Below are 19,113 nucleotides of genomic sequence, written 5' to 3'. Positions count from 1 at the left end.
ACCCTCCTGACTCCTGAATCTGACACAAACAGATGCTTACAAGACACACACGCACACACCTACATGCACACACTCGACACAGAAATCTACAAACAAGTGTGTTACCTAAGCCTGCGGCAGGAGAGGAGGGCGGGGAAGAGACATGACAAGACGGATAAGGGATAAGGATGGGGAGGCAGGGTGGGTGGACGACGAGGTGGGGCTTGTGTGTGTGTGTGTGTGTGTGTGTGTGTGTGTGTGTGTGTGTGTGTGTGTGGTATGATAGGGGCCAAGATTTCAACATATAGTAAACACACACACACACACAAACATTTGAGTTTTTTTCCTCTCCTCTTTTTTATATTTTCCCCATCTCTCTCCTTCCAGTCCTTTTTCCCTCTGGGAATGATGGGAAATGCAGCTGGATATAGCGCCCCTCTGCCCCACCCCCCCCACCCCCCCCCACACACACTCTCTCCTATCTCTCCTCTCTCACTGTCTGGCACTGAGTGGAAGTAAACAGAGGAGGAGATCGCATTTGGTTCCTGAACTGTTTCAGGGCTCGGTGCAACCACCACACACACTCTTTTGATTTCTCTCTCACACATATGGACAAATACACACACACACACACAGCGCAAAGGGGATCTTGGCAGTAGAGGAGCCTAAAAGTCATTGACCGAACTCACATCAGCCGCCTTTGTCTGCACAGCGTTTGAAGAAGAGAAGAAGAGCAAGAGGTGATAGAGAGGACTGTAAAGAAGAGTGTAAAGACGGTCAAAGGAGTGCATCGCTTTGGGTTTGTTTAAGTCGTTCAATTAAATCAACGGCTGAAAATGGAGAACACGTGAGGGAAAGAGGAGCGAGGGTAAACTTGGGGCAAAAATGCTGCTGGCTAAAGTTTGTGGATATTTCTAGAGGGATTTCAGTTTTTTGCCCTTGAACTTTGAGGAAGAAACACACAGGGTCGACGGAGGACTGCGAAGAAGGTGAGAACCGAGTCAATGATTTTCAAGCATGAAATGACTTGCCTATTTAGCTCTTTCAAAACTAAACAAAATTGAACTGTCACTTGCTTTTCTGCATTTTTTTAATATCTTTGAAAAGTAAGTCTTATATCGAATAGAATAGAATAGAATAGAATAGAATAGAATAGCCCTTTATTGTCATTGTACATGTACAACAAAATTGTGAGTGCTCTACACCAACTGTGCTGGAATAAAATATTAAATAGTAAGACAGCATGAGTAAATAACAAACATGAAAAATATTAATAATCACGAGGAATATAGGAGGAAGAAACACAAAAGAAGAACAGGTTGCAAAGTGTTTGGAAGTAGTGTAATGCACTTGGTCTGAGTGGAGTCGGTGTGTGATTAGGACAGGATATTGTATGTTAACGGTGGCAATGGCCCAGGGGAAGATGCTGTTTGTGAGTCTGCAGGTGTGGAACCTGATTGACCTGAGGCGACATCGGGAGTGGCAGCGGGTCAAACAGGTGGTGAGCGGGGTGCAAGGGGTCACCTGTGATGGCCCTGGTTTTACTGAGACAGGATCTGGTGATGGGCTCAAGGGATAGCAGAGGGCAGCCAATGGTTTTTTGGGGGTAGTGTTAATTAGCCTTTGCGTAGCCTTCCTGTTGTTTCCCCTGCATACCAAACACCCAGGGAGTAGGAGAGAGCAGCGAGTGTGTATCACATCGCATTTTATGACAAAAGTCTCCGATAGTGACCTATTTAAAAATGTACTCTGCCCTCTTTTCATTATTGATTTCATAAATGTGTCAGATCAATAGATAAGTCATGTGTTTTAACAGGAACATGCTTTGAGATACTTCTGGGAAGTTTTTTTAGACTGTGGGGATTTTTTGGTTTGCTTTTCTCAGTAAAACTACTTTTACCTTATTTGATGTCTGTGCTGTTTCTCTGTTGCTAACACTCTTCCACCTGCTTCCCTCCTGTTCAAAGCCTGTAGGTGGGACGTTGGGTTCTCCAGGAAACATGGCAGCCACCAACCCTTTCTCCTGCCCCTTTTTTCTCTCCTTCCTCTTTTTATTCTTGGTTATCCGGCCAGCCTTTGCCCAGGGTCCATCAGTTACAGCTGTGGGAGTAACTGAGGATTCACCTACCACACTGACTAACCAGACAACTACCAGCTATACAGAGACCACCCAAAACACTCCTCCAGAGACAGGGCTTTCCACTCCCAACAGTGGTGGAGATACAGATGATGAGGATCTCCCTCCTGCTGGTGGGACACGTTGCCAGGGTTACTATGATGTCATGGGTCAGTGGGACCCACCTTTCAACTGTAATGCCGGTGTCTTCCTGTACTGCTGCGGTACCTGCTTCTACCGTTTCTGCTGTCAGTTCCGTCAGCAGCGCTTGGACCAGAACATCTGCTCCAACTATGACACTCCCATCTGGGCAAACACTGGCAAACCAGTTGCCACCATTACTGAGGGACAGGGAGAAGTGGACCGGGACCGCACGCAACTTATCGTGTACATCATCTGTGGGGTGGTGGCCATCATGGTACTGGTGGGCATCTTTACTAAACTGGGCCTGGAGAAGAGCCGTGGGGGAAGCGGAGGAGGAGTAGGAGGGGCAGCACAGGCCGACCTCAACTCCAGGTGAAGAAGTGTGTGTGTGTGTGTGTGTGTGTGTGTGTGTGTGTGTGTGTGTGTGTGTGTGTGTGTGTGTGCGCGCACGTGTGAGAGAGATGCACGGGTTTCCAAATTTCTAGAAAACGCTCATTTATCCCCTAATTAAAACATACGACAAAAGACATGTTTATTCTTTATCGATGGGTCTTTTTTTCTTGTTGTATATGAATATAGATCGTTTGTTGTATTGGAGTAAGCCCAACCACAGACACAGGAGAGGTACTCCTCTCCTTTGGCACTCTGTGCACACCAGCAGGTTAATAACCAAGCAGTAGTCATGAGGGAAAAGGAGGAGGAAGGTTATTCGTAAGGATTCATTTTTCCAGCTTACAGAGGTTATTGTTAGATTGCTAATAAATGAAGACAATGTTCCCAGCCCTTATACTTTATGCCTAAAAATCCTCTCAAAACACAGACGCGTGCAAAAACCATTCTGAAATACAAAACAGTTACAGTCAAGGGTTAACAAATGCACATTTTGAATTTAAGCATTTTTGAATTTAAATGTACATTTGAGCAGGTCACTTCCTCAGACAAATGACACAAACATCCTGAAATTAATAAAGGCTGCTTATTTATGGGTTTGCTCTGGCTTACCTTAGCATATTGAGCAGAAAACTCAAAATAAATAAATGCAGATTTGCATTTATTTATTTAGCAGATTGTTAATTCCAAGATAGCATTTTGTGTCTCAGTGTCAGACTTTGAATTTTTTACTGGAGGCCTTATAATATGTGAATGTGCTCAAATTAATTTTCAAACCCCGGCAGACATGAAGGTTAAATACATAATATTAAGTTGTCCAAAATTTTCCACTTGTGGCAATGATGGCAATAATGTAGGGTCAAATGAATAAGGCCCCCATCACACAGACCTTTGAGACTGGTCTGTGACCCCCTGGTAATTACTGGTCTCCAGGCAAAAATATTGGACTCCCCAATTGCTTTGGTTGCTATCAAATTGTTATGGTCACCCGTACTTTGCATGGAACATGTCTGTCTGCAAACACTAGCCAGGTATTCTTCAAGCAGCATAAAACTGAAAAGTGCAACTAAAACCTGCCTTTAAAGGAAACATTGGTATATCTATTAGTATAATACCCCTTTGCCACTGATTTCATCTACAGACAGCCAGAAACTTCTATGAACCCAACCATTGGTTGTATAATGTCCAATATGGTGGACGTGAGTCAAGCAATGTGTGTATCACATGATGCGCAAAATCGCTATACTAGGCTAGGCGCTGCTGAAGAAAGTCCATCTGACCATTTGAAACTGAGTCTGACTTATTTATTAGGAGAGTAATATTAGCTATTTGGCAATTTACTGGTATCAACATTTATCATGTTATGATGAAAAATGAAAATTTAAAAGTAAAGAAATGGAGAAATGCCCTCCAACTACAAACTTGGGTCATCTGTCCACCAGAGGGCAACTTCCCCACAAGCATCACAACCAGCTGATCTGAGCAGAGTCAGGCAGAGGGTAAGAGAGTAGAGAAATAGAACAAATGCGCTTGATAAGTTTTAAGAAAATGTGTTTATCTTTTTTTTTTTAAAGTAACTAAGTACTGTATTTTTAAATCACCAAATATTTTTTCCTCAAACATCCAATAGACGATGTAGCTTTAACCTGAAGTTGAGTTTTATGAGTGCAAATTTGAACAAATTCAGTAAAAACTTGATCTTCTCAGTCCAAACATCAGGCACATTATTGACATGTCTGAAAAGTTATAATGAGTATGGCATGTCCTGGGAAATATCTGCACATGAATGAAGATCACTTGCAAATATTACCAAAGCTCAATGACATAAGCGAACATCAACAAAAGTTCCCAAAGAACATTTTAACATTCGTTAACTCATCAGTTTTGAATCTGAATCTATTTAATGACGCATCTCATTATTTAAGTGATTACATTTTGTGCAGTAAAAGCACTTTTTATTTCTTGGTTTTTGGAGATGCTGATGTATGATCCTACAGAGGTTTACAGGGATGTGTTTAGATTAGAATTGGCACTGAATGGGGCCTCCATGGATGGCACTACTGAAAATGACAGTTCTGCTGAAAGAGAATAGCACAGGAAGACGCTTGCAATTGCAGAAATACAATGTCAGTATTATTTGAGAGGTGAAATAGCGTAAACAACATCACAACAACACACAGTGTTAAACTTATCTCGGCTTTGAGGCAACCACCAATGGGAGTGAAGCGAATTGTTGATTGACATAACTGGGGGTTGGTAAACAAACATGAGGGTGGAATGTCAAAAATAGTGACCAGCTGTCAGCTACAAAGTAATGTGCTGTGAGCAAATTGCTTTATATGTGGGTGAGGCTTAATTTTCAGTTTAAAGTCTAAAGTGTCAGCTATGGATGTGAACTAGTTTATTTTCACCTGTGTTAACTAAGCTTTGAGCTAGTGCTTCATCGGTGTACACACCTAAAACTTTACATATTTATTCTTGTTTATTCTCTTGTCTATTCTTAGGGTTCATTTATTTGTTTCTTTTTCAGTTTTTCTTTTATATTTCAGCTCTTTGTGTACTGTTTGCTTTTCTTGTAAGCATGAAACAGAGAAAACCAACTTTCTAGTTTTTGAGGGTTTGTTCTTTTTTGCAGCTAAGCACTTTTAACTTGTGCGTCTGTGTTAGAATGTCTCATGTGTACAAATGTGTCAGGGTTTCAGAAAGAGCACATGAAGTCACATTTTACACTGTGAATCTGATGCTTTTAAACTGAGTTACTGAAACACAACCTAGAGAAGAAAAAAGATTTGTAGTTTGAGTTTTAGCCTTTCTCCTGATACAAGTGCAATTGTGCATACACTCCAGCTGCAGTATAGAGTTAAATACATGGTTCAAAGTTCAGTCTATTCGCCTCAGGAAATCATCACAGCGCAGCATGGGCTCACATCTCTCTGCTTTCATCCTGAACCAACTCTCTAGCTGCCTCTTCTTTCTTTTCTCCATAGAGTTTGTTCTTCTTATCTCTCCAGGCTTATTGTTTTTGATCTCATTTTCTTGCTTGAAAATCTGTTTCATCACGCGCTATTTGTCCCTCTCATCCTGAATTTCTTCACCACAAATCACTTTGTTTTGGTTCATAAGAGTCCTCTCCTTCAGCCTTCTTCCACGTCTCCTTTGTTCCTTCTTTACCAGGTCAAATGTCCTTCTATCAACCTCTCTTGCTTTTTATCCCCCCTTTCACTCGCAAGGATAAGAAGTGAAACCAGCAGCTACTTTCAATCACTCTGATCTTCATGCATTCCTCCCTCCTTTTCCATTTCACTTTGCAAACATCCCATCTCTCCCACATCATTTTTCTCACTTGAATTTTAATTGAGAAGCTAAACATGAGGACAGCTGCACTGGTGCCACCAAAACCTCCATTGACCATCAGTCGTCTTTGAGTGTCTCCCATTAACTCAAACTGCAAAACTCATTCTGCAGATACCAAATCACTAGGATTAACATTTTCTGCAGGGTAGCACCTAAGCTGAAATAGAAACACTGTGGCTGCATAAACATCCACCCTCCGTGAGCCCATCTTGACAGATTACTGCTCCCCTTTGAGATTAAACAAATTTCACTGAGATTACAGCTTTACCATTTTTGGGTTGCTCTGCCTGCTTGCTTGTTTAGTTATTAGCCTGCTGACATAAATCCCTGCTATAAAAGTGTACGTGCAATCCAGGACTTCATATACAGCACACACACTTCATGAGGTGAGATGCACAAATTCTGCATGCGCTTTAGAGACGGATGTTAGAGCGGCCAAGCACAAAGCAAGACTTTTGCAATCTGCACGTATGCTGTTGCAGCTCTCGAACTCGTGCTGTGCACCTGCTTCCCACCACAGGTTTCTCTTTCTCTTAACATCCTGCAAGCAGAGGGTGATTAGCGGGCTAAAATCCTAACAGTTTTCCCAAATCAGCTTTGAAAGTTAAAATCCAGAGTGATCCTCCTCGCAGACTTCCTTCCCCTCTCCTTCCATGCACACACACACTAAAACCACATTTTGAGTTTGAAAAATGCCTTCAAACTTGTGGGGACCGGGATTTTGTCCCCATAGCATCGTAAACTTCCAATTTTTGGTTCCCACAAAGATATATAAACAAGGACATACACACACACACACCTTCTAATAGCCCTCGACTCGTTCCAGCCGCACAAGGTTCGGGGTATTTGCAAGCCGCACTAATCCCCAGCCAACAATGGAGAGCGCCTTAGGTCACGCGTGTCGTGTTTAATGAAAGGCTTCAACTGGAGCGGGGCCGGTTGTACACCGTAAACAAACAAAAATGACCTTCATGATTTTACGTGTACACGCACACATACACTCACACTCATCTTGATTTATAGTTCGATTAACAACAAGAATAATAGCGGTGGCATTTGGGTTACATGTGCATGGGTCAGATCACCACAGTGAGAGGTCAGAACAGCCATGAGAGGAGATGTGTTGCAACATAGCGTCCAGCTAGCAAAGCGGGAGAAACCTGGAAACAACATGGTGGAGGTCACATGGTTGGGATGGAGGGCTGTGTTTTTGCGCAAGTAAGTACATTAATGAGTGTGTGTGACACAGCGCTAAAGGTGCTCTCAGAAAAGAGAGGAAAAGATTGGGTGGATAGAAGAAGCCTCGCTTCCGAAATCTATTTATATTTTACTAATTTCTAGCAGCTAGCATGTTTCGAAGACAAGACAGCTGTGACAACTGTTAATTAATCTATGTGTCAAGGCACAACAATAATGACAGGAATTTTTAATTTAATGTATGAGTGACTTTATGTTGCCAAAGTGATTATAAAATATTCATTTAGTCTTAAATAATAGCAGTGGCCAAAAAAGCTAGTTTCGTGATGTCCCTCTGGCGTCATTGATCAGAGATAATGTGTCAAATACAGCACCGCACCTACTCTTGTCCCCAACACACTGCCAAGACTGAAACAATCAGGGGAACAGTCACAAGATACAAGCATACACAGAGTTGTTCATTTAAAGATCCATTCATCAGAGACCCATTTATTCATTCATGTATTTTTGAACTGCTTGTCCAGTTCAGGGTCACAGGGACTGGAACCTTGCCCATCTGACTTCAGGCAAGCGGCTGCGTACACCCTGGACAGACTGCCGCTGCAGGGCTAATACAAAGTGACTGACAGCCATTCATGCTCTCATTCACAATTGTGACCAGTTTATAATCGCTGATTAATGCTAACAAGTGTGCGTGAACAGAGGCAGTACTCAGAGTGAACCCATGCGGGGACAATTGTGCCCCTAAAAGATTGAAAACTTTTTCTGGTGAAGAAACCTCAAACAAAAACCCTTCCTACATCAAAGGATGTTTCTGTTGGAATTCTTTTTCACAACATTATCCTTTCTGTTCTTGAGGTTTCCATCCAGCATCAAAGCTACATCTTTGACTGCTCTGGCATGTCATTTTCATCCGGTGTGTTTTTAAGCCAGCTGCTTTTTTAGTCCTTGCATTACATAACGAAGGACACCATTGCTTAAATGGTTTGACTGCTCTGCCCTGTATTAAGGTCCGCAAATAAGTGATACTCAATATAGCATGGGGATATATATGGGTCCATCACCACTCACACAAAGCACATAGAATCACTTTGCTATTAACCCTTTCTCTCGCTTCCAAATAGAAAATATTGAGTCACATTTTGTAGCTCAAGGGCACTAGTGACACGTTGATGTAAACTTTGTTAAAATGAAATGTACAGTGGCCCTGAGAGGCCAAACACACGATCTGAGAAAACATAGGAAATGCAAAAAGCAGAGAGAAGAAAAACGGAATTTAAAAAAGAAGCAAACAACAAAAGAAAAAAACTATGCAACGGAAGTGATTTAGGGGACGACTCGCCTCCTATTACCAGTTTCAATTCCCTTCATATAAATTAATATATTTTTATTAATATGTAAGTATACATATTTGTTACTATTTTCAGACTGAGTTTCTGTTATTATTGTGACCAACCTGCAGTACTTCAACAGGGGGCTCCAGCTCTCGCTACATGTTCACTATTCAATACTTCTGTTAAATCATGTTATTGACTCACTAAATTACTTCTGCTGTGATTTGTGTGGTTTTGCAGTATTTTCATTCTATTTGCTAGTGTTTTTTTTTAAGTTACAGTGTGTTTGACCTCTTAGGTCAAGCAGAGGAGCGAGAGAAGAGCTGTACCTCAAGCTATTTTAAAGCCTTGAGATAAGCATTTTGGACACTTCTTTGTTGTTGTTTTTAGTTTTTTAAGCCAGATGTCATAAGGGAGGTGAAGATGTTACTGATAAACTGCTAACAGGAGACTGTGACTGACAAGTTGCTACCTCAGGAACATGCAAAATACCCACACCTTAAAGCATGCCCTGCTTTATCATGGATTCAACTCTAAATGGGATAAAAGTGTACAAAATGAACATTAAGGCATATTAATGACGACTTGAAATTAGCAACTGAGAACATCTGCTCATCACAAATGTTTTTAATGAGATCATACAATGAGGGAGAACTATGGTAAAACTTTTTAATAGATTTCTATACAATCTCTGCTCTTTTTATAACCAGAGTTATTGCTCTCTGCTGGCCATTACAAAGAACGCAGGTACCTCGTGATTTCACTTTTCAGACCCAGTTGCTCCTTATCTTTTATTTGAAATATTTTAGATTAGCAGAAGAAAAATGATGGATGTACAAAAGAGGGGGATGAGATGTGTCTCATACTTTTTAACTCAATCCAATCAATAGATATTGGCATTTGAAAGTTCCAAACCAAGGAGCATCAGACAGTCTGCATCCACAATGCTGTGCACACCTGAACCAGACCAAACTTGAGGAGATGCCCTTGATTATTAACAGCTCAGCATTAACTGAGAGGTCTCACCAGTGAGAATATCACATAACTGGACGGAGAAGGGCCAAAGAAAAAGATCAAGGATGAACAGAGTCTTAAGGTCATCAGAGTACAACAACCACACCAAATGAAGTTAAATCCCCACTGTGTGCCGTTCTCTTTGCTCTGTGGCTCAGAGTAATGGGAGGTGACAGACAGCGACCTCAACAAACTTTCAACCTTTCACACCAAAAGCCTTTGGAGAATCCTGGCCATCGTTTGGCTGAAAGCGATCTCTAACAGAGCCCTGCTAACCCAGTGTTATAAATAACTCCATCACAAACACGGCTCTACGCTCAATGGTCAAAAGACACAAGAGAGTGAGCCAACAGTACTTTAGCTCACATTTTTGGGCTCCAAATCAAGAAACTAGTAATAACGTTACAGCTATCTGCAGTTTTATAATGTAAATAACAATTTAAACAAGCTTGTCCTCTGAGGGGCTCAACGATATAAGCGATCTCTCTCTTAATTAGCTTTTAATAAAAGGATCTTGATTGGATTCTCTGGAACTGATACTGGAGGTGCTTAATCTGTGAAGGAAAAGCACCCCGAAACCTGCATGAACAGCATCATGGTTCACAGCTTAACAGGTATACTAGAAAAGATAGATGTGAAGTTATCCCTGCAGCCTGCCCCGTACACAGCCTGCAGACAGGAAGCAAGTGAAGCCACTACAAGCTGTAAATATCTACTACTACTGAGTTTCCTCCGCTCTCTCCTACACTTCCATAACCCCACCTTCCAAAATTTCTCCTACTTTTTCAGTACCTCCAGGGTTGAGCTGTCACTCGCTATCACCACTCACCTGTCGCCACTGTTTGCGTGAGCATGTCTGCATGCATGCATACTTGCAAACAAATGTGATAAAGTGTGCATATGCATGTGCCTGCATCATTACTCGTCGCAGTTCCTCCCAAAGTGAAAGAACATATAAGCTGACAGATTCCTGGCTCCATCAGAAGTGACAATTTTCACCCTGCAGCTACTTTACCTTCCTCTCTCCTCCTCCTCCTCCTCACCACTCCCTGGGCTTCACTGGGCCCACACACACTTAAATGTGGGTCAACGCACACTGACTTAAGGGTTTGGCACTGTGTTGTTTCTGTGTTTGTGGTTTGAGTAAAGGTGCTGGGAATTGAAAATATCAAAGATAGCCATCCTTACATCTCTCATGTCTCGAACAAGGCATTTAAAAAAAAATTGAGTCGTAACAATTAGAGTTTTGTCTGTTTGTCTGTTAAAGTTTTATTCCATTACATTTGGATCATTTTTTGAAAAATTTGAACTGAAAAGGGTTATGAAGCAGAAATGCTGTCTGTCCATTAGTAATACTTCCGCAGGTTTAATGTTGATAAAAGAACATGTTGAATTTCCTAAACTGAAAGGTGTTCTTGTCCTTATGCATAAGTTGACTGACAGGTAACAGGCCAAAAAGGAGAAGCAGTCAAAAACAATACTGCATGAAGTGTGTTTGTCTAGACACTGGCACAGCTTCTTGTAAGTTTTCCTTTGCTTGTTGTTGTTATACTTCAACTTCAATTTCAATAAAATTTGTTACGCTGTGTAAAATGCAACGAAAAATAGAAAGCAATGATATCCAAATCACATAATCTCCTATTTTATTCACAGTAGAACATAGAAAAAGTATCAATGTCATGAAAAATATTGCAACAGGTCAGTAACATGATTGGGTATAAAAGAATATCTTAGACAGGCAGCGTGTCAAAGAAAAAACTTACAAACACTCCCACAGTTTGCAGTGCCATCCACTAATGCAGGTTAAAGCTCTATCATGCAGAAAGGAAGCAAAATGTCCAAATGGACTGAGGCAAAGTGGAAAACTGCTCTGTGGTCAGACAAATCGGAATTTGAAATTCTTTGCAGAAAACACAGACATTGCATTCTCCAGACTAAAGCGATGATGATGACACTCCAGCTTGTTATCAGTGCTCAGTGCAAAAGCCTGCATGGAGGTGGGTAAGTCCTGTTGAATCGCTCAGTGTATTGGTCATTACACACAAAAGCTTAAAGCGCTCTCATGACTTTCTGATATTCACTTCTAAATGACTGATGTTGCTGTTGGAAAAATATGCTGCCGGAATGGCAACAGAAGGGAACATTCACTTGTAGGAAGCCTGAATGAAGAGTTTTTTGCAGAAAGTCTTAACTATTCAAGCGGTTCTGTGCCTTCTGTAAAAATCTGTGCTCCTGCATTGAAATATTGTAGAGATGTCTGCAGATACTGACCTGCTTATTGTGCCCTCAGCTTCTCTGATTTGCATATGCACCAGCCTAAGTGGCAGGGGTGCGACCAGATACACTGACAAAAGAAAAACTGACACATCTCCACAGAGCAGTGCTTAATTGTTTTAAAAGTAGTAGGCGGAAAAAAGCAACCAAAGAAAGAAGGTCCTCTTGCCTGAAAGGGAAAAAAAAAATCATAGACAGCGTAAAGATGGATGTAGCTTTCAGCTACATAGGTTTGAAAAGTGCAGAAAGCATGGTAGTGCTGTAAACTTGCATTCTTTTTAATGGGAATGTTGGGGTGACAGCTAAGGTTGCGAGAAGAGCTCTGGTCCAATGTTATAGGTATTTTGTTGCACTGCATGCAGAATTCCAGACTTTAGAAAGTGGTTTTGAACAGAAGACAGGGTGTTGAACATATGCAGAAAAATGAGAGGAAGAAAGACTCAGAGTGGAATGACATCATGTGGTTACCATTTGCATGAAGCTTAACCGCTTTCAGGAAAAGGTCAGAGGCAAACACTACTCATCAACGGCTAACCTGGTTGGAAGGAATTTTTATCTGTCATTATGTTTATCACTCAGACTCCACAGTTTGATGTTTTAGAAAAAGCCGTAAAACCAAAATCACCAAGAGCTTATAAAAATGTTTACATAGTAGATATTTACTGCTTGTAGGCGCAGTGTACAGAAATGGTGTAATGTACTCACTGAGAACATCTTACATTCAATCAGTGCAGTCATACAGCAGAGAGGATTTCACATTTCGAGAGTTACTGTTAATATTTGTTGGAACGACTCACTGTGCACGCTCTAATCTGGGTGACCTGAGAGGACTAATTGATTGTTACAGGACATTAGTGAAGTCTCATTTCACTGTGGCTTTAATGTGATGAGATAGGATGGAAGAAATGATGAGCTCTCTGATCTCAGGCACAATACTTTTATATAATATGTCAAAGGTTAATAAGCGCAGTGAGGGCAGAAGCTTACAGAATTTATAAGTATAATACACATATAGGTTCCATAAGGTTTCTCCAAGAGTACAGAGCAGAAACAATAATTTTCACAGGGAACACTGTTGAGGGAACTTTAGGGCAATCCAGTGAAAGTAAAAGCTACTCTTCTGAGCTTTGGCCTGCCCTTTCATATCATAGAGGCATTTACATTGGGAATCTGGATACTTTTGTATGTTTTTTTTATTAGCTTTCTAGATGTGTGAGTTTGTTGGGTAAATACAAAAAGTAGTGTAACAAAGGTGGTTGCCAATCTTCCCAGGAGGGAACAGATCAGAAAGTTTAACCTAAGGTCAGATCCTGCAGAATACAAACTACAAAACCTCTGGAACAATGGCTAAAGTGGGGCGATCGTGGCTCAATCGGAAGGTTGCCGGTTCGAGCCCCGGCTCCGACAGTCTCAGTCGTTGTGTCCATGGGCAAGACACTTCACCCGTTGCCTACTGGTGGTGGTCAGAGGGCCAGATTTCTATGAAAAGATGTAAACTCAAAACACTGTTCACCCGACAGCACGTACATGGACATGCAAGTGCTGAAAGTAGACACCTCATAGATTCCGAAACTGCAGGTTTCGTCACTCTCCGACCAAAATTCACTGAACCAAAAGCAAAAGAGGACAAAACTACGCGTTATGTTTGAATAACATTGTAATGAATTCCATTCAAATCCCACTTCCTGCACAGTTCTCTCATCAGTGAGCTTTGAGACCAGTTTTCCATCAAAAATCTTTATTTTTGGGTTATTCGCTTGCTTATTACGCAACAATCTACCGTTGTGTACAGTGTTGTCAGCCGCTGGTTCTCCCCGCCAAAAAAAATTACCTCTGACAAGAAAGCGTAGTTTCTGATATTCAATACCGAAGAAATTTCAACTTTCACAAATTATGCCAAAATTCCAAAATGCTCAGCTACGTCCCTAATAAAACCTCTGTAACTGTTTTTGTAATTATAATTTTACACATTTATTTCTTAAGATTTAAGTCAAAAGAGTCGTGCTGACAGATTTATGTCTTTGTCACAGGAGCTTTTTCTTTATCGTGTAGAAAAACAGCTAAATATGTAACTTCTTTACACTGGTAGAAAGGGGAGTTTCACTGGTCTGGCCTGGTTTCAGTGGGCTGTATGTGGCCCGGGATGTAAAATGAATTTGACACTCCCGTTGTAAACCAATAAACAAACATGAAGTCCAAGAGTAGTCACTAGCTGGACTTCAACTGATTCTGGTTCATTAATGAATGTGTTCCTCTTAATGTTCACATCTGGGTTGTTTTTGCAGCTACTACAGACTTTTCTTGTCAATCTAGCCCACACTCCAGTATTAACCTCTTAACCAGCGACAAAGACGTCTTCATTATTTAAAGGCACCCACAGAAACTCTCATGAAGCTCAGCCAACGCTCCATAAACACCACACAGCCTGAAGACAGGTGCAGTTTTTGTTGCAGATTAAAAGTCCAAATCAGCAAGTTGTTTGAGCAGCGAGCCAAGAGAAGCGTGCGCAGAGGCCCGAGGCACCGTGTGGTGGTGAGTCACAGAAGGGATGAGGAGCAGAGAGAGGGTGAGGGAGGAAGACAAACAGTATGGTTTGAAGTGGAGGGAAAAGACAAAGAGTCAGATTTAGAACTGAGTTTAGGAAAGGAGGGGGATGAGAGAGAAAGAACGAGACTCAAAGAAAAACAGACTAAAGAAATGAAAGAAGATGAGAGAAAATGACGTTTGGGTTTTTTTCCTCGTGTGTCAAATGTTGAGAAATGTTGAGTGAGTTCAGAGTGAGAAACCAAGAATGGAAGACTCATTAATGAGTCTTTTAAGGGTCTTATTAATGTTGGAACTAGTGTGTTTAGTCTTAACCATTGGCTTACTTTTATATAAGTGAATTAGACTCAACATGAAGAACTGAAGATGAGTCGTGTCTGGATTCCGGTGCAAACATTTACAGTACTGTGCAACAGCCATGGATCACCCCTCATATCTTTATATTTCACTATGAAGAACTGAAGGAAATAGGTCGAGCGTTTTACAGCGTGGTATGATCACCTTTATTCTTCAACACAGCCAAAATATAATCTAAAATTGGTTCTTTGCTAAGTAGACACAACACTGGTATATTCCACATACTGTCTGGAATCATTATCATGCTAAAATGAAACCAATCATGTGCTTTTGGGTAGTTGTGGAAGGTGGATCAACATCAGCTTTGACAGGATCCTCAACACCACTGGCTGAAATTCAGCCCCAAACCATGGCAGAGCCTCCACCATGTTTTACAGATGGTTGTAGATGCTCATTGTTGTAGCTCCTTTTATATATCGATGATGATTTGAACTCAAAATTTAAAATTTACATTCATCACTCCATAAGACCTGATTTTCAGTCCAGTTCTTATGAACGTTCCCCATTTCTTAAGAACAGCTTATTGTCAGCCACTCTTCCACAGAGACCATTTCTAGTGAAGCTTCAGCAAATATTAGATGAATTAACTGAAGGGTCGTATATATTCCAGGTGCTGTGTCAGATCTTTGCTGTGGTTTTTTTCTTTCAGAGACAGGTGACAGTTTTTTTAAGGCCTGCCATTTGTTTTGTCCTCATTGTCCAATGTTCTCAAACTAGTTAAGACACACTGCACATCCCAAGTTTTCAGCTCTGAGAATCCACTTGCTGATACAAAATTATTTTTAAAAAGGGATGAAAAATGCAAACAAACAGAAAAAAGTCCATCTGAAAATGGTCGTGTACAGGTCTGGACTGAAAATGAAATTGGAAAAGCATTTCAGGAAGCCTGGAGAACTATTGCTTAAGACCTCTTTGAAAACAACAGGAAGGTCTGGCTTCTTGGAAGCCAATTATAAAGAAATAAGGGGTGACTCAAGACTTTTGCACAGTACTGTAGTTCCAGTCATTCAGTGAAATTATTGTTAAATCATTGTCCACGCGTTTCATCCATATATATTTTGTAGTGGCTTTATCATTCAGCACCATTTCAAGTGCTGGGAGTCAAATGTGGGTCACAAAGACAAACAAACATGCACTACTTGGGCGATCGTGGCTCAAGAGTTGGGATTTTGCCTTGTAATCAGAAGGTTGCCAGTTCAAGCCCCGGCTTGGACAGTCTCGGTCACTGTGTCCATGGGCAAGATGCTTCACCCGTTGCCTGGTGGTGGTCAGAGGGCCCGGTGGCGCCAGTGTCCGGCAGCCTCGCAGCACTGTGTCTGTCACGGTTCTGGGTCAGTTTGACCCAGTTTCATCCGTGTGTTCCCTGCCGTCATCATCATGTACCATCGTCTTCCTTCCTTTGTGTTCTTGTTCGTGCTCAGTAGTTTAGTTGTCCCAGTATAGTTTAGTTCTCCGTTTTGCCGTTTGCATCTCTATTTTTTGTGTTCAATAAATCACCTTCACGCCTTCACGACTGCCTGCGTTTGGATCCTCCTTTTCCTTTTCCACATGGCTCTTCTCACTCGCCGTGACAGTGTCTTGTATACCTGTGCATTTATGTGTATGTGTGTGTATGAGTGGTGCTGTGGACTTCCTTTTGTAAAGCTTAACTACAAGTGTTTTGAGTCAATAGTGTTTTTTTTGGGGAAATACACAGGCAGCAGATATGTGTTGGATGAAGGGAAAGTCCCCCAAACTGTGCATAAACATACATCTGTGTGTAAAGTGTGTGTGTGTATGTGTAAAGTGTACATGTTTAGACATCTTTCTGAGGACAGAAAATTGGCACGACACTTTACTTTTGGAGACAAACAGTCACTCATAGGGACAAAATGCCTGTCCCCACGAGTTTGAAGGCCTTTATGTCAATTAGATGTCCTCACTAAGATATGAAAGTGTGTGTGTGTGTGTGTGTGTGTGTGTGTGTGTGTGTGTGTGTGTGTGTGTGTGTGTGTGTGTGCACATGAACACTTGCACTCACACTTGTTTGGAAGCATTTCTTGCACTCAAACTCTTCTAGAGCCAAGTCTCAATGTGAACATATTGCAAACACGACAAGCAGCAAAAAGGCCGCCAGTCAATACAGCTGGCTGAGATTTAGCCTGAAAATAAAAATATGTTGCTCAGGCTCAATTATATAAGCATATTTCCTACAGTAAATGTAACAAGATGCAAACAGTTAACTTTGTCAGAATACAGGCAGCAGCATCTAATGTCTCCCAATCTGACACAAATCTTTTGCTATATAATGTACATGCAGAGAGACCTGACACAAAGTGGTAAAAATGTTTTTTCCATGGTCATTTATGCACACATGTACTTAACACTATGTTTGTGGCTTGATTCAAATTGTTTGTTGGTCATAATACAGCCCACAACCAAGTGTGTAATTAAATGGAATTTCAGTGTATTTTAAATGAAATTACCATGAAATTATATTTACCTATAAATACTGCATATGTAATTTTAAGGTGGTGTAGAATTGCATGGTCATTTAGCAGAAAAATATTATTATATTATATTTCAAAATATTTTTCCACTTACTTCGCACATTAAATATTCCCATGAAATTACACAATGCTTACAATTACTCATAGTATAATTTGTGTCTCCTTTGCTGTATAATTTCCATAATTTAGGCACCACTTACAATATCATTATTCTTTTCTGTAAAATACATGAAGTTGTGCAATACACACATTTATTTATGCATGACCCACAATTACTTAAACTTTCCTTTAAATTACTTACGCAGTACTTGAATTTTCTTACAGAATTGCTTGTCTTTGTTTCCTGTAAAAAACAACAACAACAAAAAAAACATCATAATGAAACACAAGTCCCCAATTTTTGTAATCAATATATTTTATTGAGAATTCTGTTATGATTTCATCAGGGTAATTGACTGGATGAGGAGTCAAATTTAAAAGAAAAATAAGCATTTCATTAATAAAATATCACAAAAAGAAGTCACATACATTTAATATCTATTGTACTCTAACTTGGTTTATCAAATAAAATAAGTTGAGCACCGTTTTTAACCTGTGTGTGTGTGTGTGTGTGTGTGTGTGTGTGTGTGTGTGTGTTGGTCTCCAGGACGCTGACAGACCTGCTGAAACAGCAGGGGAATGAGGTGAGCTCGGTGGAAAATGCCACGGCCAGTCCGCCCAGTGCAGGGAGAGTCAACGGCGTCTCAGCCAGGATGCTGCGCAGCAGGAGTGGTAAGTGCAAAGAAAGATTGTGCACATACAAAAACACATGTAAACACACGTGCACATGTAAAAGGTAATGCAGTAAAAGATTAGTTTACTGCTGTCAAAGACTGCAAGACTATAGGCTCACCAACTAACAGTACTGTCCCTGTACTATGAAGCAAGATTTCATCTTACCCTGGTAATTTCAGGGTTAAGCCTGAGTTTCCTGTACTATGAAGATAGTTCACCTGTTACGGAGCATATCGCCATGGTAACTTATGAGAGGGTATTTTAATGCTAGACTCCTGTACAATGTTTTTCCTCTCACACACACTCATACCACTGATTTGCTTGCAGCAGCTGTGTTGTTTTTCATCTCTATTTTGTGTTTAATCGCTTCAGATTTTTCTAATAGCAAAGTCTCACGTGTCATGTGAACGTACAGGAAATATCCTGCGTTAACTTATTGAATTGATAACTAGTTTCATTCTCTCTGAAGTCTGTCTCTAGTGTCATAGGGTGAGAGGCAGCGTACACTCTGGACCGCTTGTCAATCTATTGCAGGCCTATCACAGAGAGACAGACAACAATTCACACTAAATCCTATGAATAATTTAGAATCACCAGTTAACCCAAAAAGCACGTTTGGACTGTGTGAGGAGATATCACAGGCATGTTCAAGGAAAACATGGAGACTACACACAGAAAAGCCCCGACCAGCCAGCTGGTTTGAACCAATGACTGCAGAAAAGTAGTAGTTTTCTACAGTCATTGGTTTGAACCTGGAAACCTCTTGCTCAACAACCCAGTTGCTTTGAACTTCATGTTATATTCATAACATGAAGCAGGCCTGAACCCTGAAGGCAGCATGTGCCTTTTTCCTACATTTCCATCAGCAGATACAGCAACGTGGAATTTAAACACCTATTTTAACCATGTTTTACTCAGAGCAAACCACCTCTTGTGTGCTTGGATTGTTTCGGTTTGTGCATACCAGTAACTGATGGTGCACGTACATTGATTAGCGATGTGATGGTGTGTACTCTGCATCTGATGGTGTGGAAGGGTGGGAGAGGGCGGGCGTCTCGTATGAGAGACCCTGCAGCTTCTATCTCGCATTTCTCACTGTGTGGAATTTCACACCCCGCTAATGACATGATGCCACATGCAGTATGTG

The 19,113-nt window shown here is 41.0% G+C and overlaps 2 protein-coding genes across 2 annotated transcripts in view; both read left to right on the top strand.

Annotated features, from left to right (window-relative positions):
* The first annotated feature begins 408 nt into the window (after window positions 1-408).
* On the top strand, window positions 409-4,457 carry LOC120736621 (protein shisa-9-like). The gene is made up of 2 exons (XM_040036868.1): window positions 409-968; window positions 1,947-4,457. Exon 2 carries the CDS (start codon window positions 1,980-1,982, stop codon window positions 2,613-2,615), a length of 636 nt encoding a protein of 211 aa, XP_039892802.1. The 5' UTR covers window positions 409-968; window positions 1,947-1,979; the 3' UTR covers window positions 2,616-4,457.
* A 13,382-nt stretch (window positions 4,458-17,839) lies between these two features.
* Window positions 17,840-19,113, top strand: part of LOC120736648 (atrophin-1-like) — a 23,818-nt gene continuing 22,544 nt past the window's right edge. Inside the window, exon 1 of the mRNA XM_040036907.1 lies at window positions 17,840-17,963. Coding sequence (XP_039892841.1) covers window positions 17,945-17,963 — 19 coding nt within the window. The 5' untranslated portion in view covers window positions 17,840-17,944. The remainder of the gene's footprint in view (window positions 17,964-19,113) is intronic.

This window comes from Simochromis diagramma, unplaced genomic scaffold (assembly GCF_900408965.1).
Source record: "Simochromis diagramma unplaced genomic scaffold, fSimDia1.1 OVJJ01000371.1, whole genome shotgun sequence".
Taxonomy (NCBI): domain Eukaryota; kingdom Metazoa; phylum Chordata; class Actinopteri; order Cichliformes; family Cichlidae; genus Simochromis; species Simochromis diagramma.
This window is presented reverse-complemented; position numbering and strand designations above follow the sequence as displayed.

What these genes read in the sequence shown, in the direction of transcription:
- LOC120736621 (XM_040036868.1), top strand. Translation starts at nt 1,980, where the DNA reads ATGGCAGCCACCAACCCTTTCTCCTGCCCCTTTTTTCTCTCCTTCCTC.